Source organism: Pleurodeles waltl, chromosome 11 (genome assembly GCF_031143425.1).
Source record: "Pleurodeles waltl isolate 20211129_DDA chromosome 11, aPleWal1.hap1.20221129, whole genome shotgun sequence".
Classification (NCBI taxonomy): domain Eukaryota; kingdom Metazoa; phylum Chordata; class Amphibia; order Caudata; family Salamandridae; genus Pleurodeles; species Pleurodeles waltl.
This window is the reverse complement of record NC_090450.1, coordinates 506,542,002-506,569,023: the sequence shown is the minus strand read 5'-3', so window position 1 is coordinate 506,569,023 and position 27,022 is coordinate 506,542,002. Positions and strand designations below refer to the sequence as shown.

Below are 27,022 nucleotides of genomic sequence, written 5' to 3'. Positions count from 1 at the left end.
TAGATGAGAAGGTAGACGAGAGCAGGTAGGATGTTTAATTCGGGTTCCATGCTGTCCTCCTTCCTCGTGGAGTGTGTTTTGGTGCGCGTTTTCCCGTTCGTAGTCTGTTTCCGCCGTGTTTTTATCGGCGGGGCTCCCGCCCCGGAAAAGGTGGCGGATTGGTGAGTTGTGATACTGTGGGCGGTACATTGTCTGCCGCCTGCCTGTTGGCGGTGACCGCCACGCTGTTTGTCTGCACCGCCGCGGCGGTCGGAGTGTTAATGTGGCGGGCTGTGTTGGCGGTTCCCGCCAGGGTCAGAATTCCATTTTTTCGACCGCCGGCCTGTTGGCGGGTTGGCCGCCGCTTTATCACCGACCGCCAGGGTTAGAATCACCCCCAAAGTCCCCTTTTCTAGCGCACATCAGACTGTTTGTCTTGTGATATAACCATTCACTACTGGGGTTCGGCTCCTTTATGTATTTGACTTTTTTTATGCCTTGACACTTGCATAACGGTCTATGCGTGGAGTTCCGGATGTACCCCCTCATAGTGCGACTCATACCGAACCTTCTCTGCTGCTCATGGTGATACTGTGTAGTGAGCTCTGGTGAGCTTATCCAGCAAGAAGGGAGGATACGATTGTGCCACCCACATTCAATGGAGGCCTACTCTTATATAGTTGCGCCACTTCATTTTAGCATGCCAAGTGACATGGAAAATGACCAATATTATGTCAACTATTTTAAAAAATAAAGGCAAATAAATACTGCTAAAGGAATAGGATCTCGTAAATTATGACTCTCTGTCTCAAAGAACTTCTCACAAGAAGACTGACATTTTGATAAAAGAGGGCATTTTTGAACAACTCAATAACACCCACTTCCTCTTCTGTGAAAAGTGAATGACTGGAAAAACCATTCTGGGTTTTAAACAGTGCCAGGAGTCTTTACATGAGTCGCTAAGCAATTGTTTGAATCCTAGTGTGTGACATGGTTTTAGGTATATTTATAATGTACAAAGACGAATAACTAGAGAGCATGGTTAGGCAAAGGCAAGTGATCATTTGTTCGAAAGCTCCTGTAATGCAGGCTATGCCTGTCGACTAACTTCACGCTGTATGAGAACTGGAAGCAAAACAACCCGCAGCATTTAGAAAGAGGATATGAAATAACATCCAGAACTGCTGACTGTCGAACTGGGGAGCCTGGTTTGAGTATCGGAGTCGGTTCTGCCGTGTGTAAAATAACAATTTAAATACATTGCAATAGTTAACAAACAGTGACGAAACAGATACAAAATGGTAAATGCAGAAGGCCTGCAAAGGAACTCCCGTAGAGTGAGCATATAAAGGAAGTAACATTTCAAAAGTAGGGGCAGAAACACATACATCAGAACAAGAGCCGAGGGAGGGAACAGTTAAAAAAAGAATTCCCCGAAACAGCAGATAAACAATTACAGGATAAGGAAACTGTATTTGGCCGGTGCTCCACAGCCAAAAATGGAAGTGATGTATCGGCTGCACAAACCAGTTGGGAGGCAGCAAAGAAGAGCAACACTGCAGTCAACCTATAGGAAGCAGCAGGCGGGATCAAAGTCCTTTTCCTGAATACAGCAGGTCTTGCAGACAGCACATGTGCACTGCCTAGACTCGCCCTAAAAAGCATGTGGTGCTTGGAAATGTGACAGTGAGGTTCTTTATGAATGGTGATGAAGGTTTTGAATTCGACTATTGACTTGAGAAAGAGATTGTTTCTTGTTTTGGGGTGGTAATATGGTGTCATGGTAGTCACATGATATTTCATTGGAGTGCTTTTTTTCTGCTAGGGCGGTAACAGTTGTTTGCAGTACTTCATTTGTAAATAAATAAGTACTTGGGCCTAAAGTGTTGCTCATAAGCCCTCGGCCAGCATTGCCAAGGGTCAAGGTGCCAAATACTAAGGCTGCCTCTTGATACCACCTCATGATTCTTTCATGTACCACCGGATGCTCCTAACCTCTTTATCTCACTCTTGTGGGATCTTTTTCATCCTAGCTCTCACTATGTTACTGTTTTTCTATCTTTCCCACTTTTGTGCTTTTCTTACTCTAGCTCTGGATCAAGGTGTGTTGAGGAAAAATAAGTGCCGGGTCCTAAAAATGAGTATTAGTGGGCTCTACCTGCATGCACCTCCTCAAATTAAGCCCTGGCATTTTCAGAAGTGTAATGCATCCGATGTCGCTGTGATCAGTTTTTTCTCCTATATTTTGGCCCCAGTAACTGTGGCTTTTTTTCTTTTGTTTAGGAAGTCTTTGGGAGTTTCATGTAGTAATGGCAGTCTTAACTGGCTTTTCTATTTGCTAATATATGCACATTTTAAAGTCACATTTTGCCGTATTGACTAGGAATGTTACTTATTAAATAGTAAAATCCAGTCAGGTTTGAGAATTTCACAATGTAAATGAATGAGGTAAACTTACATACAGTAACCTTTTGTATTTTTTGTTGCTCATGCTGAAAAACCCGATCGGATTTTATTTTTCGGTGGTCTGCAGGTCCAGATAGGTTATTGACTTTTGCTTAGATGAAGAGTAGGGTGGAATGCAATATTATTCGCAAATAGGTTTTAAAACATTTTGAGAGACAACTTTATTTTAAGTATTTGCATTACAATGCACAAACGTTCATCACTTGCACTATTGTGTTGACACTAATTAAACTAACTAAGATAATCTATGTACAAGATCTGGACTATCTGAGTCCTCTAAAGACTTGCTCCAAGGTTATTAAACCCACCATAAACAAACCTGTGTGAAACAACATTCCATGTTAAAATTTCATGGTTTTATTTAAAATTATAATCAATAAACAGGGATAATTAATTATTTAGTTGGAAATAAGCATATCACAATAATCAATGTATAATTCTGCAAAAGGATTAATATAAGATCTGCCTCTGAAGAAAGTCCAAAATAGAACTAAGTACAAATTAGTAAACAGACTTACCTAGCATTTGCTTTCTATGTAAGCCAAAAGAGTTAAGTTTAAACCAAATAACAAGACAAGTGCAGAGTCTGCCTTCAAATGAACCCTAGAACCTTAGAAAAACTGTCTGTCCTCCAAAATAGAGTAGTTTTAATAATTCTTCTGAGTACAGAAGCCACGCACATTTATTGTCTGACAAGACATAACAGGTTTGGACTAGCAATGTTACCAACATATACACCAATAATATTCAGATAAACAAGATATTTCTAAAGGCATCTGCGCCCTAATGCATTTCATTGGCCATGCTATGCATAACTAATTAAGGAAACACATTTATATTTTTTATAACACAGATGTACCATGGTAATGAACTACATCCATAGGACCTCCGCAGGCAACCTTGGAAAGTTGCAAAAATAAAGAACGTCTTGCACATTGATTCTTTAAATGATTTTCCTGAAATGGATAAACACACAAGTAGGTGGAAAGCTGGTCCACACAAAAAACATACGCTTTTGTCTGCAAAACGAGAATGATTTTCACTGCAAGCTGAATAAGGCCTTGTCAAACTAACTAAAGCACTTTTAAATGAAGTATTATCTCTAATATATACAAATTCTTCTACAGTGGCACTAGATTAGGAACAACAAAGTTATAATTGAGAAAAAATAGTTTGAAAGAAAAGTCTTTAGCGACTTCTAGAAGGCATCCTAGTCAATAATCAAGCGCACTTGCAGGGAAACTCCCAGTGACCCTCCGCCATGTGGGACTTCAGAACATACTAGCAACACTTCAGTGTTTTCACTGATGAGACTCCACCAGTTCTTATCCATCCAGTGGTTCATGGTCCCTACATGACTCTATAGTACATTAAAGCATTATGCACCCATGGATCCGAATTGGACGGAGCAAACCCGGATGTAAAAATGGAAGGTCATTGTTAATCAAGGGTATTCTTGCCATCTTAGCAGAAATGTAGGAAAAATGCGACCTCCGCAGTCGGTTGCTGACTGTAAGGTGCATGCAATACAGAAAACTATCTACCCGTTTGCGGAATGAGTGGAGGACGCAGAGGGCAGGTTGCAGTGCAACAACGTGCCGCTGGTAGAGCTCTCGAGGTGGGCACAGGGCCCAAGCATGGAGCTGCTCCTAGAAGAACGGCTGCAGTTGACCATGCTGGGGGCAAGACATCTAACCTGTTCACAGTGGAAATGTCCAGCCGGGTGCTGGGCAGGCCATTTAGTACTGGAAGCACCTCCCATCTGCTGGTGGCCAAATTTTTAAACTTTTGTGACCTGGACCATACACTACAAGTGGCCCGCACACACGGCCCCTGGGTACTAGGGGGGTGGCACTGTGAGCATATATCTATCAATACCAACTCCGTGCAGCACCAGAGAGGGAATTTCCTTGCTGTAAAATGCTATTTAAGGACACTGAATCTGAAATATGCATTGTTCTTTCCAGCAAAATTCGGACAAATTGAACAAGATGGATCTAATTTCTTTAACCGAATTGTAGGATTGGTGCGAAGGCGAAGGGGAACCTGACTCCAGAACAGTGAAATGAAGTGGAGTAATGGAGATGGCAGAAACAAAAATCAAAGCAAAGACCGTGTTAAAAGCTGCAGACAGCCCCTCGCTGGATCTCTAAAAAACGGAGCAGGCCAAGGTGGTCACAGAAACTCAACAGGGTCAGTTCCTACAACCTGGTGACCATTGTGCTGCCCTGATGAACGACTTGAGGACGACGACAGAAGTCTCTGATACATCAATGGAAGACTTGGAGGAGGAGGAGGAGGATTGTGCTGAACCACCAGTTAAACTGGGAGTGTGCACCCTGTTGATGGTCACGGGATGTCTGTACTTGCTCTGTGGGGCCACGTTTCCCCGACTTCACTACTCTGATATTTGAATATCTGTATCTGTTGCCATATGGAATATCAGTGTTCGCTGACAAACAGCATATGTTTATGGTTTTAGGGCGACACACTTCTCGGGCCTTGGGTGGTGGATAGTTCTGAATCCATGGTGCGAGGTAGTGGGGGTGGGGAATGAAAAATTTGTATGAGGCATGCTGGTTCAAGAGACACACTCACAGGAACCGAAAGACACTGCCTCATATGGATTGTAGCTGCAGAATGGCGGGACACATAGCCGGGCATGTAGCCCCAGGTTTTGACTCTGAAAGTGCTTTCTTGGAAAGTTAACATCCTGACCAATAAACTCAAGAGAGGGATAGTGTGGAAGCATCTGTCTTGGCATGACCAGGATGTAATTCTCGTACTAAAAACCCACCTGGCGGACAATTGCTGTGGGTTTATTGGCCTGAGCAGATAAAAACTACTGGCCCATGCAAGGTTCTTCAGAGGGTCTAGAGGAGTGGGAAACCTGGCTCGTAAATACCTCCCGCTTCAGGTCATCCTCGTTTTGGTGGACGATCTACATTGCCCAGCAGTGGCAGGGGAAGTTGGAATGGGGAAGATCTGTTGCTGGTATCCTGCGATCTGCCCCGGGCTGGACAGATTAGGGGTTAGGATAATGGGGCTGCCGGAGACATCCTCCTCAACGGAGAAGACCTAAACCTAACGGCAAGGAGTGAGATGGCCGAGGTGACTGCTAAGCAGGAGAGACTTAGGACTGATCTTTGCCTCGCTCAGTTTCTGAGGTGGCAGGCTGACTTATGGTGGGAGGAACACCCAGGGGAAAATCAGTACTCTTTTGGGGACAACACAATGTGCTTTTTGTGCTGGCTGGTTTACCTGAAGGTACCGTATTCCTAGCGTGGGTGTTTCATGCACATGGCCTTCTTTCACACAGTATCTTCGATCACTCTCCCATTGTTACATACGTAAATACAACCACCCTAGGACTGAAAGGGAATTGAAACTCGATCATTGGAGGCTGATGGACCAGAACACCAGGAAACTAGTAACTGAGTCCACTACAAAGTACTTCCTGAACAATAAGGGGATGGTAGACTTGGATGTGAACCTCTGGGAGGCATATAAGGCTGTTGTGATGAGCCAGCTGATCAAGCATGTGTCAGGGAAGAGGAAAGGGAGTGCCAGGAAAGCCGAGGTGATGGAATCCGTACTGACGAAGTGGGAGGAGAAATATGTGGCTGCGTCTTCCCTGAGTCTTGCACATAAAATTGATGGGTTAAGGGCCAACCTGCGGGAGCACGCCCAACAAGAGGCGAGGGCAAAGTTCCGGAAACAGCAGGGCAGACTGTACAAGATGAGTGTTAAGGCGGAGAAGCTTCTGGCCTGGTTGTTGCATAGAGAAGAGTGGCAGTGCTGGGTGTTGGCAATCAGGTCTCCTGCCGGCGATGTGGCAAAGATGCCAGTGGTGATTGTGCAGGCTTTTGCCTCCTATTTGGAGCTGGCCAGATGCAAATTGTAGGACCTGAGAGATTTTGTGGCGGACATCCCAGCCCCAACACTGGGGAGAAATGCAAGTAGAGAACTTGACTTGGAGATCATAGAGAGGGAGATCTCTGAGTCAATGTGTCTCCGACCCCAACGGTCTGCCCCCTGAGTCTTTTAAGTGTATTTGGTCTTGTGTGGTGGGACTAAGGCAGGGCATGTTCTATAGTGCGTTGGGGAATGGGGTCCTTCTGCAAGATCTGAGGAAGGCAACTATAGTACTGATCCATAAGCCAGAAAAGCAGCTCGAGGAGTGTGGCTCCTACAGACCAATTTCCTTGCTCAACTTGATGAGGGTGATAGACTCTCTTTTGGAGTCCAGTCACCCGGAATTTAGACACAATTTATGACAACTGGCAGGGTGCCTGGCCCCCAGGGACAGAATGCCCGAACAGGACATTTTGCTCTGCATAGATGCCAAAAAGGCATTTGAATACATTGAATGGCCTTACATGTGGCCATTTTTGCAGAGGATGGGCTTCAGCTCAGGATATTTTTCTAGGGTGCGGCTACTGTACATGGATTCAATTACCAGGGTAAAGGTTAATGGGTCATTCTCCTTAGAGTTTGGCTTGGGGAGGGGCACCTGCCTGGAGTATCTTTTATCCCCCCTGCTGTTTGCAGTGAGAGCTGAACTGCTGGCCCCATAGATACGCAGGGACTGCAGTGGAACGTGGGTGGAAGTATGTCATATCCCTCTATGCAGACAACATCCTGCTTTACTTGCCAGACTGGGAACAATCCATGGCCAGAATCCAACAGATTTTGGCAGTATTTGTGTCTTATTCAGGTCTGTGCATTAACTGGAGTAAATCAATAACATACCCGCTATTGCATGCTGGGCTGCATGGGGATTGGGGCTACCCACCGTAGATGGGAACCGACTGGATTTAAATATGTGAGCATTTTCGTGACCACAGATAATGTGCTCTTTATCCAGAAAAACCTCACAGTTCTGGACAATTATAGACAAGATATGGGTATATGGCAGAAACTCCCGTTGTAGCTTATGGGAAGGGCTGCCTTATACAAAATGATATACCTGCCGAAATTTCTATATACTTGACAAAAATCCCTGTTTGAGGATTCTTTAAAATGGTAGACAAAGTAACAAAGACTGTGCTATGGGACATGGGCACTCTGAGAATTGCCTTATCCACTGCCTGTAAGTGTACAAAGTGTTGCCCCCTTTGCACCCTCCCTCCCCCCACCACGGCAGTGGTGATCAAAATCTGGAAAAGGGAAACAAGTGTCCTAGGGTGGAAGGGTAGGGTGACGCTGGGAACCTCGTAATGGGACATTGATATCCTGGCAGGGGTAAGAGGAATAGAAGCGCCCTGGAAATGGACCTGCTGGGTATATCAAAGGTGGGGAATGCTTGGCGGAATGGTAAGACTATACCATTTTTTGAACTGCTAGAATAATACAAAATGACAGCAAGTCAGTACTTCCAAAACCTGCAACTGACATATATCATACAAAGTTATAAGGAGTTTTTGGATGAAATCCTGGAAGAGACCCCGCTTGAATATAGAGTGCCTGGGGACTCTTTGACCAGCCATGCCATTTCCCAAATATATTTCATGCTGCTGCCCAACAGTCTCCCCCTCTTGACTGCCTTAAGGGCCCTAGGTAAGTTGGAGGACAATGACTGGGGTGTGGCATACCACTACTCCAGCGAGGTATCAATACAGGCTAGATTTCAGCTGATGCAATCAAAGGTATTGCACCGGGCATACTTTCTCTTTGTGCAGGCGGTTATGTGGACAAAGAGTTAGACTACTACACATTATCTGGGAAGGACCGAAGATTGGGGGGCTTCTGACAGGGGGTGGGGTCAGGATCTCTGAAACTCTGGACATAACGATAGACTTCACCCCATGACTAGTGGCCTTGGAAGTTTGTGGACAGCAGACTTTGGACCATTACATGCTCCTCTTTGGTAATGTCTCCCTGACGGTGGTATAGCCTGATCTGATCAGGAAATAGGGAAGTGCTGTGGTCTCACTGGTACAAGAGTTGGCGACCGGCATGGACAGGTGCATGAGGGCCGAGACACTGATATACCAGGAATGGGGATGCCCCAAAAAATGCAATAAAAAAATCTGAGGTCCACGGCAAGTGGTGGAGGACACAGGCTTATAAGACTCTTCGGGTAGCTGTGGTGGAGGGTGTGTACTGAGGTGCGGGGAACATCGGGTCACGAAGTAGAGTCGGTCTTTCCAGTGGATTTTCCTGCTGAACTAATGCACAATTACATATTCATGTGTTCATTTATAGGTGTCTTGAGAAATGAAAATGTTCGTATAGTGACAGAACTAGCATGCTTCAAAAAGTGGTTTTGTTTTAGATGAATCTTTTGTTTGCCATTACCACAGCAGTGGTGTTTTCGATGTCAAAATCAGTAAAAAAAGAAGAAAAGAAATGTAGGAAAACAGGCAAGAGCAGTAGCCGTATCAGCCGTTCCAAATGCAAATGGTGTAGCACAAGTATGCTGCCTAAGTGGGTTGAAATTGTTGGTGGGGGTGGCGGGTCTTCAAAGGTTGTGTGGCCAAAGCTACCAAAGAATCATTTCCAAGAAGTGTGGCCTAGGTAGTAAACGGTGGTGTGTCCTAAAACATCTAAACTGAAATATTGTGCTTCACAAACAGGTTTTGACCACATCTCAGTGAGCTTTTTAGTTATTGTATCAAGACCTATCAAAAAATTAAAAAAACGTGCTTAAACCAAGATAGACCTGCTGCCTTTGCAAAAACTTGTTTGCAGCAGCAGCTTAATGAGAAAGTGTTACAATTCTGAAACTTTGATTATGGGACTGCGAATTAAGTACCACTGAGATATGTGGAAAGGGTAGTGGTCTGCAGAATGTCACAATCACTCCGTTCTCCCTTTCAGACCGCTTTCCTCTGCAGACTCTAACACACACACCATTTTTCTCTCCACATCTTTCTGAAATCCTTTGCTGCACTTTTAACTTTCTTCTTCTGCACCCTCTTTTCGCTCTCTTTCTGTATGTACTCCTTTGCATTTCTTCACCATTTCCCCACACACATTCACCTGTAACCATTTCATGTGTTTTGCATTCGTCCTGTCAGTATTTCAACAGTGGTGTGCCTCTTTCACTCTCTTTTGTATATACCTATAGTTAAGAGTGGCACACATAATGGCATATATCACAATGGCCCTGTGCGCCCTACTGATGGCCAAAGATTGGCTAAGCATGCATTCTGAACACCTTTCTAACCCACTCGTAGACACTCTGAAACCCTCCCATCTACAACCTGAGGTTGCACAGACACCCACACAAACACCAACAGATGACCCATTTCAGAGTTTGCACAATGCTGGATTACTGTGCTGTATGACAAAATACAGAAACATGGTATCCTTGTAAACGTAGCTTCTCTTATGGCAGAAAATTAAGTAAAGTATGTGAAATGTTAACAGGAGCTACCTCACTAACATGCATTACCATACTGTTTTTTGCAGTCATTGTTAAGATATGGTTGTTTCGAAAAAGATCGGTGAATTTCCTAGAAAGGATATCAACATAGAGTCGATAGGGACACATTTCAAAATCAGGTTTTTATTACTGCCGGGTTTGAGACGTAAGAGGAACCACCCTGAAACATAAATCCCTTTACACAGCCTTGACAGCGCCTGTGTACCATAGTCATGATGTGGCTAGCCATCTAGTTTCAGACTCTGACAAGATAGAAGGTGAGCAGGTTGGTATCAACAGGTTGTGCACATAATCCAATTCACTGTTTGGGTCATTTTCACATTTACACGTTAATAGTTAAGAAGGGATTGGGCTGTTCTCTTGCTTACTCCCGCATTACCTATATTCCCCGATTCATAGTTTCATCAAACACTACTGGCATTGGTACCACCGGACCTTAAGCAAGCAAGCAAGGAAAAGTAAATGGACCCACTGCCTTAAATTGGGTAGGGCAGGCATAACTTAGGCTCAGTGGCAGTGGCGGCTTTGACCCACTGACAGGCACTGATAAAAACCAGCAAAGCGATTAGGCTCAACTCCAAAGCTCTTAATCGTGGTCTGTTTTAAACAGTGTTCCAATGGGTCACGATTGAAAGGTCTGGAGTTGAGGCTGAACAGCACGCCTACATTTAGCGCCTTGAGACACTATAGGTGATTATCTGCGCTTTACAAATCTATGATTGATTGACTATTTGAAGTCACTGCGAGTTTTTCACAGTGCATGTCATTGAGTTCAATAAACGTTAAATAAAAAAATTAAAAGGTTTTCCTTACTTACTGCCTTGGTGCTCGGTGCTCCTCTCAATCTTGTCTGTGGCTCCCTCACAGGCTCCCTGAGCCTCAGCCAAATCCCCTCTACCAATACAGATGCTGATCTCATACTGCTCAAACAGCATGAAAGAAGCACCAGTATTGGCTGGAGTGGGCTACTTCAATGCTTCTTCAGGCACCAGGAGCCTGTGCCTGCTATGAACCCGCTGTCTAAGACAGCTCGGGTTGGAGTGTTTAAAGTGCGCATGTCAAGCTGGCGTTCGCAAGACAGCCAGTCAAAATGACATGCGCACTTTAAACTGAAGTGCACACTGTCACCTCTCCTCCTTGCAGCTGCCCCACCCTTAGCCTCGGCTGCCAGGGTGACAAATAAAATGGTAATAAATTTGTTTTATTGCCATTTTATTTTTCATTTTTGTTGCACTCTTGGTGGAGGGGCGACGCTCTTCTGTCCTAATAAAGGAACCGCTGCTGTCCAGTAAGCCCCTAGAGGCCGTGAGCCCAATGCACCTTTTGCACTATTGGTAGCTCTGTCCCTAACATGAATCACAGACTTGGGATGGGGACTTTTAGGATATAACAAGATTGGAAGGTTTTACTTTTTAATTATACCAGCTGGGAAGATTCAAAGGAGCATGCAGAGAGGGCTGCAGCAGAGGCCAGCAACACGTGTCGACGTAGACAAGCTCAGGCATACCCATGTTGGACAGAGAGAGCAGGAGAAGTTTCAGGTGCGTGCTGACCTCTAAATATTTAGTACTATTGTTATAAGGGTAAAGATGTAAAAAGGCATATTATACAACTTACAGTCAAATTGCTGCTGCTTTAGATTATGTGTCTGATACACATAAGAAAGTTGAACTCTTCATAGCCCATCAATGAGAAGGTGCTTTCTAGGATCGAGACTACTTTCCACATATTTTAATATTGTTGTGCTTCTTGAGCCAAATGGTAAACCTTTCTAATAGTTGTTTAAGTGTTATTAACAGGTGGCTATATAAAGGGGCAGTGTTCTAAACAAGCTGCTGCATAAAACTTTAATACCAGCCAAAAAAAAATCAGTTGTATGGTGATCGGAAACGGCATAGCTGTTATTTGCTGTGTGTAGGGAGGAGTTGCTGACCTTGAAATCCAGAGACCTGCATTCTAATCCCTGCATGGGTGATACACCAACATTGTGTGGTTCTGGTCAAATCACTTCATCTGCATGTGGGGTGATGCTCCTCAGATCTGAGAAGATTGATACCTTCCAGTTATAAAACTGATGTTTTTAGGTTCCGCCTGAGACTGCACATGAGACAGTGCATGTTCTTTGCTTGAAAGACAGTTTGTTTACTTACAGGGGGCTTAGAGCCCGACTATTGTTTGCCATTGGTTGGCTTCATCATCACTGTCATTTCCTTGCTTCTCTTTGATCAGCACATGCCCACTTCACATCCTCGTCATATGTTTGTTCCTCCTCTGGAGCCTAGCTTAAGTACTGCTTCCTTGCCTTGAGTCCTTCCACTGCTCACGGTTCAGCAGCTCTAGATTCAGCAGGCCTAGAAATGCAACTCTGCCTCTACACATCTGTCCTTTCACTTAACAGCCACTGCTATGTGGGCACTGATATACATGGACAGCACTTCTGCATGCCCAGCTCTGCCAGTGCACTTCAGTTCTGACTCACCACACCCACTGTTATTCCTTTACTGGACACGATCTCAGACACCAGCTCTTATGATACATCCTAATTATGATCTGCAGGAATCACTGCTATTTCAGGATTGACACATCTGCACCAACGTCCCTCAATCCTGAATAGAATCCACCTTCCCCAGTATATTACTGATATTCAACCACATCTCTGCCCCTGGACATCAAAGTTGATCCACAGCACTCTTTGGCTAGTAGGAATATGTAGTAAGCACACAGGATAATTTGTGTGTGTCTGTTTGTGGGGTAGTCGAGTGTGGAGGGAAAGAGACATTGTGTGAACCTGCCTTACTTCTGTTTTGTGTGTAAACAAGGTTGCTGTACTTGAACCAATGCCTTGCTTGTTGTTTATGAAGAACGCTTGTGCTTCTGCTGTCTGTGATAAGCCTGCAATGCTCGGTGCGTGAAGGAAGCTTGCTGTGCTGCTCCCAGGCTGCGCAGGCTTCTTTTATGCCTGGAGAAAGTCTCCAGTCCTGTTGCCTTAGAAGTTTCTGTTACAGAGTGGCCAAGGGGTCTCATGTCACGTTACACCTTGAGTCATTTGTGGCTTTTATCCAACTGGGCTTGGTATTCTGGTCCATGTAGTTGCACTTTCCATATTAAATGTATTAGATTAATGAAGTCCCTTTACGTGGTTGGCTACAAATTTAGCACTCGCTGAGGGTGCCACAGAAGCGAAGGATCTACATGGCATCTCTGCCATTCTGTGTGTGAAGGAAGCTTGCAACTATTTATACTATGCTGTGCCTGTTCTGTGTGTAAAGACTGCATGCACTGTTGCTGGCACCTGTGATGTACACCGATCTGGGTAGCTACACGTTTTCTGGTGTCCATGGGCCTGGACTTATTGGGTCCTCAAACTCCGGACCTGATAATTATGGGCCTGGAGACACCAGACTGGAGCCAACCGCGGAGCTTCTGGGGCTGCAGGTAGCAGTTGTGCCCGGCCCACTTGGCTGCATCTTTTAGGGTAGGTGGAGCAACATGGTCTCCCCCCAGCGGATAAAAAAAATAACACCCCGCTCTACTTCCTAGACCAGTGGTTCCCCTCCTTCTGACTTCCGTGGACCCCCACTTTATCATTATTGGAACCCGGGGACCCTCACTGAATCATTATTGGAATCCGGGGACCCCCCCACTGAGTCACTACTGAATGTTGGGGACCTAATCTGTTAATATTATTTTTCTAAGCAGTCACGGACCCTCTGAGGAGGCTTCGCGGATCCCCAGGGGTCCTAGGGCCACAGGTTGGGAACGACTGTCCTAGACCCTTCATTCACCTCGTCCAGTCCCCCTGGCAAAAGAAAAAGCCCCTCTAACCTTTACTACCTGCTCCAAGTAGATTGTAAACATTTGCATGTTACAGCCCGTTATTCCCCCCAGAATCCCCATTATCCCATCGGGTGATACCTCCTGATGTTGTTAATTCCATTCCTGGTATCTCCCCATAGAGAGAACGAGGAGCTTGTAAATGGGCTCATTGTACATGGAATCTTGTGCTTCCTCTGATTATGATGTACCTGCTGTGTTTATGTGGAGCATGTATTGCCACTGCAGGTGCTCTGCTTCAGTGTAAAGTGATTTCAAATGCAACAGTCACCAACGTTTATTTCATTTATTTTCACGAAGTGCTGTGACTTCCTAAACTTTAACACGGATCTAGCTTTCTATAGTGTTACTATTACTGACCCGCCATGCGCTAAAATACACCACTGGGTGGAAAACTCCCAGGTTTGTCTGTTAGGTTGTCTTTAAATTCTTACTAGTTTTGGTCAATGTTTAGGCAAGTCTGCTATATAAAAGATGAGAACAGCCTTCAAGGCCCCTGTAATATTTTATGAAAATCATATTCTGTTTTCAGGTATTCGATGAGTAAATATGCTACAAAATACACACTTTTCCTCAAAGTATTTGAGTACCGGAGTCGGTCTTCACATGAAGTATTTTACCTTGGTCCCACAAGCATTTCTGACAGACTTGTCTATAGATACTCAAGAACCAGAAAAATAAGCTTTGTTGGCTCTTCACCATGTTCTTGGGGGTGTTGTGAAACTGTTGAGGCACGTGAGAAATGAGACTCTGGTGTACATTCAGTTTGGAAAGTCCGCGCCTGCTCCACTATAAAGCTCCTATTCACAGGCCCACATGACAAGGAATTCCCCGCATATCAAGGTTGACTGTGCGGCAGAGGCCGAATATCTTATGAACAGTCCTGTGAAATCCCTATGTCGATTCCTCAAAAAAGCTTGTATGTCTCTACTGATGGATGGGGTGTGTCATAGCGAGTTCCATTTCAGGTGACAAGAATCTTAGAGGCTGATAGGGCATCGATAGAGTCAATCATATGTATGGCTCTACCTATTTAATGAAGTCCAAAGGTTGAGAACAGTTAGTCACACATAAGGCAGCACTCTGAGGTTTCCCAGGCAGGTGCGAGTAGCTCATCCAGTCCAGGTTTAACTACTTGAATTTTGGAACTTGAAGTCATTATTTTATAACAGGATACACAGGACTACAAATACACAATGCAAACCAAAACACCTGGACTCAATGAGCTGCTCACACATGGAGCTGAGTAACCTGAGAACTCATGATAAGGCTCGTTTATTCGGAAAGGTTGACGATGTGAGTGAGAAACAGTCACATTTCAGGCTCCACCAAACTCCAAGAAGGCTATTCGTGCTGAGGAATTTGTTGTGGTTTGTTCTTATTCCACTGCATTCCAAAAACGTAATCCATTTTGCTTACTGCAGCTAAGACATTACCTGTACAAAACAGTTTAACCATAACATAAAAAATGTGAAGAAGGACCTCATTAGGAGCTGCCGTTATTTGCCACACATATCACAATTATGGGTTTCGTGACATACATCAGCAGGTAAAACCTGAGGATATTTATTAGTGGAAAAATATCCAGTATTTAGTGCAACTTGCAAATTTTGATGCGGTAAGCATCTGTTAGACCTGACAGCTGTTGACATGGTTTCCGCTGTCTTTTTGCTTCCAACCTCCTGTTTTTTGATCCTGTGCTGAATTTAGTTTTTGCTAGCTTTAGGACTCTGGTCCCTCTATCACTGGTGACCAGTGCTAGAGTGCAAGTGCTCCCTGTCTAAATTATAGTGGTGATTAGTTTATCCATGACTGGCATATTTGATTTACTAGTAAGTCCCTGGTATAGTGCACCAGGGGTGCCAATGGCCTGTAAATCAAAGGCTACTAGAGGGCCTACAGCACTGATTGTGCCACCCACATGAGTAGCCCTGCAAACATGTCTCAGGTCTGCCATTGCAGTGAATGTGCGTGTAGTTTTAAACTGCCATGTCGACCTGACAAGTGCGGCAGGCCCAAACCTTCCAGGTTAGTACCTGTTAGTCACCCCTTAGGTAGGCCCAATAAAGCCCCATGTGAAGGGCACAGTATATTTAAAAGGTAGGACATGTATGGTGTGTTTTACATGTTCTGATAGTGAAATACTACTAATTTCGTTTTTCACTGTTGGAAGACTTATCTCCCACAGGGCAACATGGGGTTTGCCTTGAAATATCTATTAAGTATAAATTCCCTTTGGGAGCAGATAGAGATGTGGAGTTTAGGGTCTCTAAGCTCAAAATTTAAAAATGCATCTTTTAGTGAAGTTGGTTTTTGAATTGTAAGTTTGAAAATGCCACTTTTAGAAAGTGGGCATTTTGTTGTTTAACCATTCTTTGCCTCTGCCTGTCTGCTGAATACACGTCTGGGACAATATGACAGTTGGGCTGTTTGTGCATTCACTCTAGACAGTCACATAAAGGGAGCTGAGGTGTGCCCTGCATATCCTGATGGCCCATCACCAGGCTGATGGGTCTTCCTTTTCTAGAGTGGTGGGAGGAGCTGACACTTGCACCTGAATAGGGCTGTGGGTGTCTTCACACAAACCAGTCTCCTACCCCCTGGAGTGTGTCTGGGGCCAGTGCAGGAAAAGGCATGGGTCTTGTACACTATAAAGACTTCTCTTTGAAGTTTGCCTACTTCAAAGACAGAAATGGGTAAAAGTACTGGACCTCTGCCACCACATAGTTAGAACACTTCTTGACTGAGGACATTCTGCCAGGAAGAAGAGCTGGATGCTGTAGGACTGCCACTCTGGTTGTCGCTTTGTTGTGCTGGCCTGCTACTTGCTACTTCTGTCCTGGAAGTGAAATGATTGGACCATGCATTCTACATCCAAGGGCTTGAACTGAGTTTGCCTCCTATAAAGAAGTCTCAGGGCCATCAAACACTTCACCTGCCAGCGCCTGGGCTGTCCTGCTGGGAGTCCTGACTTGCCAGGTGGTGCCAAATCCAGTTCCTGGGCCCTTGGGAGTGAGTACGGATGCAGCCAGTATGAAACTGGTAGAACGACTTCCAGAGCAACTTCAGGAACCAGCGCTGCTCTGTGACCCAGCGCCACTGCCTTCACTGGAGTCGTGGTCCCTGCTGAGTGCAATGACCGTGACCTACAACGCAGGCCCCAACACTGCCAAAGTGCCTCCGAAGTCCTGTCACGTCGTGAGTCCAGGATGCTGTATCACCGACAACCGTCATACCCAACCCCAATTCCGCCACAGCACCTGTGGCCCCATGGCGTGATCGCTACACTGCGAAGTTGATGCCTTGTGTCTGGACCTGCTGGATCCATTGACCCTACCTTGTCATAGGGGGCCGCCGCCTCACCGCAGCACATCCCCTGCAACCGTAAGGAACTGACCACTCACCTCCCCTGCCTGGCAGTAAGGAACTGTTGTCTCACCTCCCTGGTGGAAAGGAACCAATGCCACACCAGCTCCAGCGACACCTCACCTCCCCAACACCGTGCAGTCTTGGTTTCCTAAGTGTTTTCCAAGGTACTGTGACTGGGGTCTCTATGACTCCATTCCCAGCCAGCGCTCACTCGCGGTTGGTGCTGGACTGTTGGAAGCGAGTCTGTCAAGATTTTGGGATAGCCCCAGTTGGAGTTATTGTGTTTCTAAGTGCTATACTACATGTAATCTTTGAAAATGTGTATCTTTACTTGTGTATATTATATTTTTGTAGTATTGGTCTGGTTTTGTTAGTAATTCTTCTAAACTGTTGTGGAGTCCTTTTGTAGTGTTGTAGTGGTGTGTGTGTGTGTGTGTCTGTACACAAATACTTTACACATTGCCTCTGAGATAAGCCAGACTGCTTGTGCCAAGCTACCCAGGGGGTGAGCAGGGGTTATCTTAGCTGTGTGACTCCCTTACCCTGAATAGAATGGGGGTCCCTACTTGAACAGGATGCAGACCTCTGCCAACTAGAGGCCCAATTTCTAACAGCACCAAAATCTGCATGTTATAATCTAAAAACTCGTAATTGGGTGGTATTTATCATAACTGATAAATTCTGAATTAGCAGAGGAAGTTTTTATTTGATGCAGCAAATACCACATCAATTACAAGGCCACCTCTAATGAGATCCCTAGGATTGTTTGAGAAGACTGCAAGTAAGCTTAGTTTTAGATGACGGTGCTAGATTGAGAAATAAAACATCTGTAAAAACTATGGCCGGGTTAGGCAAGGTAAACCCTATGGGCTTGATGTCCCCAGCATAAGAAGACCCGTATTGTGCCTTTGGCCACTCAGTTGAAAAATCTCGTAGTAAATGTATAGTCACAATGTAAAGAATTCTGTACATTTATGTACATGTGTGTATCTGCAGATTCGTTTTCTGCCCTTGGTTTCCCACTGTGCTCATCTTTTCGTCCGACGACTTAAACAATATTTGGCTTAACCTAGAATTTTCCTGGACAGTTTGTGAACCATACTTATACAATATCATAACGCACAACAAGCACAAAGGTCAGTTAAGGAACAAACAGCGGTCCTCCTTCGCCTACGAAATTAGTTAAGAATCCACAACAGAAACAAATCGCAACCAGAAAAGGGCCAGACTGAAACCTACATGTTAGACGGAACTCATATTTAGAGACAGGCAGCAGAAGGCGATTGTTTCCCACAGGAGGGAGACCAAACAGGAGGTTTCTGGGTATCGGTGGGCCCATTTTATGCACGGCTGGAAGAAGAGGAGTTGAGTGTATTTATTTTAGAAAGGGGGCCGGAGTTGACACATTTCATAATATGAGGAATTGAACTGATGAGAAGGCAATGCTTGTTTTCCAGAAACAATCAATATCTATGGTAACTTACAGTTTTTGTTAAACGAAGATCTGTGAGAGTTACTGGGCTGATCTAAGACGAGTTGGGACGTGTTGTATTGGTTTAATAACTACTATCATGCAGTGCAAATGGTGTAATACATCTGTGGCTAGTAATCTGAAACAGTACTACTACAGAAGTTCTCTATTTTCCGTATTCTTACATGCCTTTGAAAACTTGCCCCAAAATGTTAAATTCCCTCTTAGTAAAAGAGCACAGGGAGCACAGACCTTTCTATTTGTACTAATTGTACCTGTTACCATTTTACTCACGTTGTAGGTGTTTTGGGGCCAATTCACAAAGGCTTGTAACAGTACGTAAAAAACACTACATGAGTATTTTTTATATACTCTTTCATACCTTTTTGGAACGGTTGCATGGGTTTTACAGCGCTAATCTAGTCTCACGCGCATCTGACCGCTTTACAATAAAAACTAATAGATTTTACACATCAGATAGTTTTGCACAATAAATGGTGCCGCAATAAAGCAAAATTACAGTGCACTGTACTGTTTAATAATCCTGATCGCAGTTAAATAGTTAAAGCTAAATATTCTCTAAACAGAGGGTCCTGGTAATATAGCACATCAGTCATCGTTAGTACAATCACGCACACAGGAACATTTGTGCAAAGCAGACAAGGAGAGTGTGCCTTGCCTTGCATTGCCCCGATGTTGTTTCTAGCGGAATTTTGTTTGTGTATGTGCTGTTGAATATTGTTTCTTATTTGTTTTGCATTTGATGCCCAATCTCACCTTTTTTCCTGCTCCCTGCCCTCCTGCCTTCTGGCCAGACCCTCCCACCTCACAGGACTACTCTACTTATGAAGGCCACTGCGCAGCCATGTAAAGTGGGTGCGCCAAAGGCAAGCCCGTCTGTGCCCATCCGCACCCAACGCCAGGACTCCTGGCCCTTCCACCCCATGAAAATACACCGCCGCAGATCTCGGAGCCCTGGACCCTGGACCCTGGACGCACCAACAGCGACTGCTGCTGCACATCCCTGCATACCACCAGAGGACTGTGTTTCTGCTGACACTGCCACCTCACCTTCAGCACCGAAGCAACCAACAACACCAGACGCACCACAAACACAGTTGCATCTGCCCATGTCAACCAAGACCATCATGACACAACTCCAGTGCATCCTACTCAGCACACAATCACTCTATAAACACTCCAGGGAAATCTGGGACACAATCTCATCCCTCATCTCAGATGTCGTCTTCCTCACCCGAACGTGGCTAAACCCCGCAACTGCTCCGTCCCCCCCAGATCCACGGGCAGAGATTGCTAAAAGGTATCAGAAGACCAGTGGAACAACGCTGACTGCTCCCACCTCCCAAACTCTACATACGATCCTGAGCAAGCAGCAAAAAACGTCTCCCAGTGGATCACAGACTACGCCAACACCATCACCCCCACCAAGCCAGCCAAGATCAAAGGACCAATCAAAAGAATAAACTGGTTCACCAAGGAACTGCACTCCACCAAATGCAACTGCCACCAACTTGAAAGGAAGTGGAGCATCAGCAAAAAGACGGAAGACCGCACCGCTTTCAGGACTACTACTCTTCACCATCATGAAGGCGTTCACCAAACTTGCAGCCACTGAGAACAACATTACACCCTCCCATGAACTGCGTGACAACCTTGCTGACTTCCATGATAAGATCTCGGTCATCTAGAAAAACTTTAGATGCCAACCCTGTGCCGCTGACAGCGTCAACTAGCTCAAACCCACGAACACAAACCCTGAACACCTGCTCACCCACTGGAACCTCCTTACCACACAAGACACTATCTCCATCATGAACTCTGTGCACTCAGGAGCACCCACAGACCCCCTACCCCCACGTCTTCAACCTTAGAAGCAAAACAATCAGCGATTAACTCAGGAAGATCCTCAATGCATCCATCACTGCAGCCTCCTTCTCTGAGGACTGGAAACACTCTGAAATGAGGCCTTTCCTGAAAGAAACATCTGCCAACCCAGCCGAACCAAAGAACTACCAATCCATCTCCCTGCTCCCCTAATCAGCAAAAGTCCTCAAGGAAGTGATCAGCCAGCAACTCACCCAACACCTAGAAGACCACAACCTCTTGGATTCTTCCCAGTCTGGATTTTGAGCCAACCACAGCACTGAGACAGTCCCGATCGCAGCCACCGATAACATCAGAGCCCTCCTCGACCGTGGAGAAACTGCTGCCCTCATCCGCCTGGACCTGTCCTCCGCGTTTGACACAGTTTCCCATCACATCCTGATCAACAGACTCCACCACTTCGGGATCCAGGGAGAAGCCTTCAAATGGATTGCCTTGTATCTCACTGTATCTCCCACCGTTCACCCTGGAACCCAAGAAGATCATCTGCGCAGTCCACCAAGGATCATCCCTCAGCCCACCCTCTTCAACACCCACATGACCCTCCTGGCTGACAACGTCAGAACCTACAGACTCAACATTAACTCCTACCCTGACGATATCTAGCTCATCCTCTCTCTGTCCGAAGACGCCTCCACCACCAAAGCCAACTTTCACAGAAGAATGATGAATGTTGCAGACTGGATGAAGGACAACTGTCTCAAGCATATCATGGACAAGACAGAAATACATGAAGAAACAAGTCAACGCAGTCTTGTCTGCTTGCTTACACACCCTTCACATACTCCACAAGATCTTCAGGTGGCTCCTAGTCAACAGCAGAAGGACCGTAACATAGGCCCTCATCCCCAGCAGACTGGGCTATGGAAACAAACTGTACATAGGAATCAACTCTCTTCTCCATTAGAGACTCCAAACAATACAAAACTCAGCAGCAAGACTCATATTCGACCTCCTCAGAAGGATCCACATCACACCTCATCTCAGGAAAACACACTGGTGCCTGATTCAGAAGAGATGTCAGTTCAAGATGCTGACCCTTGCACAATGAAGTACCAGCATATATTAATTCCTAACCTTCCACCAGCTAACCAGGCATCGTCGATCTGCTTCCCTCTCCCTCACAGACACCTCACAGATCCGCCAAACCAACAGCTTATCACACTCCTTCTTGCACCATGCACCCAAGGCATGGAATGACCTCCCCCTTCACCTCAGGACCGCACTGTTGCTCCAGCAATTCAGGAAAGAACTAATTACCTGGATATTCGAAGTATCAAACCACCACGCAGCAGCCAACATCTCCCGTGCCTCAAGACCCTCACAGGTGATTTGCTGCACTTTATAAGTTTTGATTGATTGATAATATAACATTGAATATCTTTCTAACAAGTGTGCGTATTCACCAGCCAGTCACTCTGCCAACCATGCACACAAACTCTGACTTATAACATAATAGACAATGACTACACATCACTCCGTGTCTACTGTAGTGGTGGCAAAGCGCTATACAGATGCCACTTACAATACAATACAATACATTGCCTTTACAATTGGAGGTAGTCACTAGAGCCCGTCATGCATTTCTGATAGAGGCACAGTTATCCAAAATCGGTAAATCTGAAAAGCATCGTAGTACAGTGGAGAGGAGAGAACTGTTGTTGCACTCAGAGGAATTGAAACCTTGGTTTAGCTCTGTGAGTAACCACAAAGAAAATACAGGGTAAAGAAGTAAATGCTGTTTCTCAACCACATGTGGCAGTCTGCAGTCTTTTGCACCAGCTCTTCCTCTGGATTTTTGGGAACCTTTGTGGTGACAGGATAAAAGAGCAAAAGGCTCCTTGTTTGGAATACATAGATGGAAATTCACTCCACCTTGTCTGTGGAAAGCACAGCGATTGGGAATGACAGTGACCAACAGGAGGTGTTGCTGTTGTGTGAAATACAGATTGTGTCCTTACTTCACCTTATATACTTGCAGAACAGGTAGGATATCTGCTTCTGCAACCAATCCTGCTCCAGCATGTTAAGGTGTGGATTGTGAGAGATCTTCTCAAAATCCAAGAAGTGAGCCTTGCTTGAGTATGCCTGTAGATAAACAGAAAGCTTCACTTGACAGAGTAAAGATTCTTTGAGTCATATTAAAGTCGTGAAATTGGTCCAGGAATTCTTGAGACCATTTTTTTTTGTACCAACTCAGTGGACATGAGAACCACTTCGGCACCGGTAGATCAAAAGGATTCTCCTTCTGATCCCCTGATGGCTATGCATGAATATATTACTGTTCTTTAGAACTAGCTCATGAACGTTGAGTATTCAAATGTAATGCATTAACTAAATGTTTTAGTCCCCTCAGGTTACCGGTATTCCACAAAAGCCAGATGTGAGACCTCTCCCTCTGCTCGGCTATTTTCGGAACTTTGTCATTCACAAGGTACTTCAATCGTTTATTAAATCCAAGATATTGTTATTCTAATTTGTCTATCTGTGTGTTAAAGGAGGGTGCGTATTTTTTGCAGGTGAGTGGGTTAATGCAAGAATGAGTCAATGGGCAGATGAATGAATGAATGAGTGGAAGGTTGAGTGTCAATTTTCATAGATTCTTCGTGATTGAGTACATGCTTGAATAGAAGTATCCATTTATCCACCCATGGACTTATTCTTGCATTCACAGTCTCACCCATTCCCAGTATCACACTAACAATTTACCAGCCAATGAAGAACTTTCAGTTGTAAACCAAACCTATTAGAGTTGCCAGTACTAGTTGTTCTATTTTATTTAGACAAGTGCTTGTTTAGCTAAATGTTCGACTTGGAGATGTGTGTTCCATCCCTTTGTGAATGAACGGATGCTTCTGGCATTGCTTGAAGTTATATTCATATCTGTACAATTTTGGGCATTCGACTATCTTCTGTTGTGTCAACTACTTTGTCAAATGTTTGAAGAGCCCTTGTACAAACATTGCAGTGGCAGTGCATTTAACATGCAGTTGTACGTGATTTGTAGGCAAACTGTTGAAAGTTCAAGTTTGGTTTCTAGGGGTTTCCGCTATAGTGGAGCAACATCACCCCACCCCCGCCAGCAGCAGCAGCAGCTGCAAAACCTTTACAGTAGAAACATAATAAACTTTGTTTATTATGTTTCTACTATAAAAGGGGGGGGGGGCACGGGCATGACAGGGACAGAGTGCACTCCACCTCGGAGCGCATGTGTGTTTGGCTGGCCGTCTCGGGCCCTGAGCAGCATCAGGGAGCCTGTGCCTGCGATGGAGGAGCGGATAAAGCGGATGGAGCGATGCGGCGGTGGCGCAGCAAAAAGATACGTTTTATGTTTTTTTGATTATCAATTATTTTGGTACCCGCCCGCGCCACCTCCCCCTTTCCCCCCTGCGAGGCGCAACTGTTGGTCTCTATTTTTTACTTTCCTTAACAGAGGTCAGAATGGCACAGAAACATCTTTAAAAAGGGTCTGAAGCACTTAAGTAAATAATTTAGTTGTGAATGATGTGAAGGAGAACAAGAGTTGAGTGCTTTCCAGTCATGAAAATGTCCGTTTTCAACTACAAAGCTTTATAAGGAAATCAGGAAGAGCTTCTTTGACTCGTGTGCCACGGTGCCATTCTGAAAAGGCCTTTTTTGTGTTGAGTGCTATAGAATGTGATATGAATGTGCATAAAAAAAACTGTTTGGTGCTCTAGCCTATTCTATTTATGTATGTGTCTGTGTGTGTGTATATATATATATATATATATATATATATATATATATATATATATATATATATATATATTTATTAACTACTGCCAATCACCACTGGGTAGTTATAGTTAAGACCATATTTCCAAAGGAAAGGGATTTTTTTGGTGTGCTAATAACTTTAGTGCTGTATGTATGTTTTTGTTAGTTTGGTGTAAATACATTTAGTACTTTTTTTAATTAAAAGAAGGATTACTATTGGACAATGGATACTTTTCTTCAAATGTCCCTTTTGAATCTGCAGATCCAAAGTTGTTACTGTTGATCTGAGTGATCTGATTGGCTGCCGCAATTTATCATGCACCAACCATTTTATGATACAGGACACAGTCCCCGCATCCTGAGCATAAAAAGTAAATAGGCATATGTGTGGGCAAAGCATGCACACCATGACCATAGTGGGCAGACCAAAGGCACCCCCGAATAAAATAAATATGTAGAAAGAGTCACATGTTTCACTATTTCTTTTCAACATTTGCACCTAAAATGATGGAGCTGCAGAACCGATACAGGATTCACAAGCTTCAGACCAGAGTTTCGCAAACCAAGGACAAGCTTACCAACTCATGTGTCAGACTGGATCTAGAAGATTTTCAAGCAGTACCCTTGCACACAGGTGGGTGGCGTTGTTTGGTTCTGCATCAGTGTCATCTGCGCTGGAAGTGGCATGAGCTGTACCTGCATCGCCTCAATGCGCAGACACCAGTTCTTTCTTTTCCATGTTATATATTGCTGACCTTCCCCTCAGTCATTTTTGACTGGTCTTTCGCAACTTTTTGATGACTCTTTTCGAGATTTTTCATCTCCAGGTGTCATAATGTCACCAAAGAAACTGTTTGGTTTCAAACCATGTGGGGCCTTTCATTGGCAAATGTTGGTGACACACCCTCAATTGATATGTTTGTAGTGCCTGGAGCTGGGACACGACTCCAAGGTGTGTGAGGACTGCCGTGCTATACACCGGAAGGCTCTGAGGAAGCAATCTCTCAAGCTCGACGTCAGTGGACTCTGTGACGCTCGAGGTCCAGTACGCATGGAAGGTCCCAGGACCATTCACGGAGCCTCTCCCGACATTCATTGTTGCATTTAAAGTCATCACGAACATTAGGTGTGTCCCACAAACACAAGTAGTCGAAGTAGTCAAAACGCTCTTCAACTTCACATATCCGTTGAAGTCATCCGATGAGACAAGGGAGCGTTGGCACTCCACCCGTGAGTCAGTGGGCCTGATCATGTGTCCGCTCCAGTCTTCCCTGATTTTCCTGGAGCTCGAGTGACCCCTGCCCAACTAAAAGAATTTTATGAGGCCATGAGCCTCATTGGGCAGCCTGATCCCTCTGGAGCTCCTTCAGGACCCACAGGCACAGGAGGGGACCTTCCTAGGCCACCCCTGTGGGTTCGCCCTTGGTGTCAGTTGGGCCCGAGGTATCCCTCGCTGGATCATGAACTGCTGGCAAGACTGAGACCTTTCTCTGCACCCACTCCAGTGCTGATGCCGCTGGCACCACCAACACCCCTATGCGGCGCCATTCCCACTGTTATTTCCGCCTCCAAAATGGAACCGGATGGGTGTCGTCCAACGCCGTGTCCGACGCCGACGAGGACATTCTTCCTGGAGCAGAGCCAGTTCCTTATTTGATGGATAGGCCTGATGGGGGAGACATTTGAGAGGGGACTATGGACCCTTATGAAGATGAACCAGTTGAGGAACCGGACAACTGGTATGAGGAACTGGGTGAGGCCAGCAGGTTGGACACCTTACCTAACACTGGCCTTGGTTTCCCCTCCTACTGTGACTACGGAGGAGGGAGCCTTGTTTGCAGTGATGGTGCAAGATGGTGAAAAGGGCAGATGAGGTCCTAGACCTTAACCTTCCCTCAGTGACAGTCAAGATTAGCGTCTTGACGGAAGTGCTATGGCCGGAAGTCAACCCCTTAGAACCCTTTCTCCCATTCAATGAAGCCTTTATGGACATCATCTTTGGGCCTGGTCTAAACACCGCATAGGGGCTCCTGTGAATAGGATGATTACCTACTGCTATTGATTGCTCATGGGAATCCCATTTTCCTTACCCAGTACCCCACCCCAGAGAGCTTAGTGATCCAAGTCTCCGCATCCCGTATCTACCATGGCGTGTTCCTTACCACTCCACTGGATCGTAATCCAAGAGGCTGGACACCTTTGGTAAGAGAATGTTCTCTTCCACCAGCCTGGCACTGCGGATGGTGAACGCTGCATGCCTATTGAGCAGCTATTCCCATACTTTATTGAATTAATTTGTACAAGTGCTGCATATTGTCCCAGAGGAGGCCCGGGGGATTAGTGTCTAAGATTGTTGCTGATGGGAAGGATGCAGCTAGATTCACCTGATCTGATGTGGACTTGACACAACCAACTCGCTGGGCAGAGCATTTTCATCGTCAGTGACTTTGGGACACCATGCCTGGCTGAGAACATCTGTTGTCTTAGGGGTTGTCCAGACTCACTTCATGCAAATTCCATTTGATGTCTCTCACTATTTTGAAGACCAGGCGGATTCAGCGTTAGAGCACTTCAAAGACAGCAGGGTTCAGTCAGGCCCTTGGGCTTGTCTGTGGCCCCTTGTTAACCCCAATCTGCCTTCTGCCCTTTTCGTGGCCAAGGAAGGGGTCTCCAACTGCACGCATACTCTCCCAGCCACCACGGCCAGCAGGCCTTTTCATGGCCCAGGGTGAAGATCCCATAGATCACGTGGAATAGGCGGACAGGGGTCGAGTCAGTCCACCAAACCCTTGGCAGCTACTGCCTCCAAGTCTCTTTAGTTCACCCTCAGACCATCATGGGTATCCAGTGAGTGGCAGGATATGCCATCA

The 27,022-nt window shown here is 45.3% G+C and overlaps 1 protein-coding gene across 2 annotated transcripts in view; it reads left to right on the top strand.

The window, feature by feature from the left end:
• The window catches only part of ANKMY1 (ankyrin repeat and MYND domain containing 1), a 384,121-nt gene that overhangs the window by 321,110 nt on the left and 35,989 nt on the right, over positions 1-27,022 (top strand). For both annotated transcript variants that reach the window (XM_069213891.1, XM_069213893.1), the window contains one exon: positions 22,762-22,848. In XM_069213891.1, the coding sequence (XP_069069992.1) occupies positions 22,762-22,848 (87 nt within the window). The remainder of the gene's footprint in view (positions 1-22,761; positions 22,849-27,022) is intronic.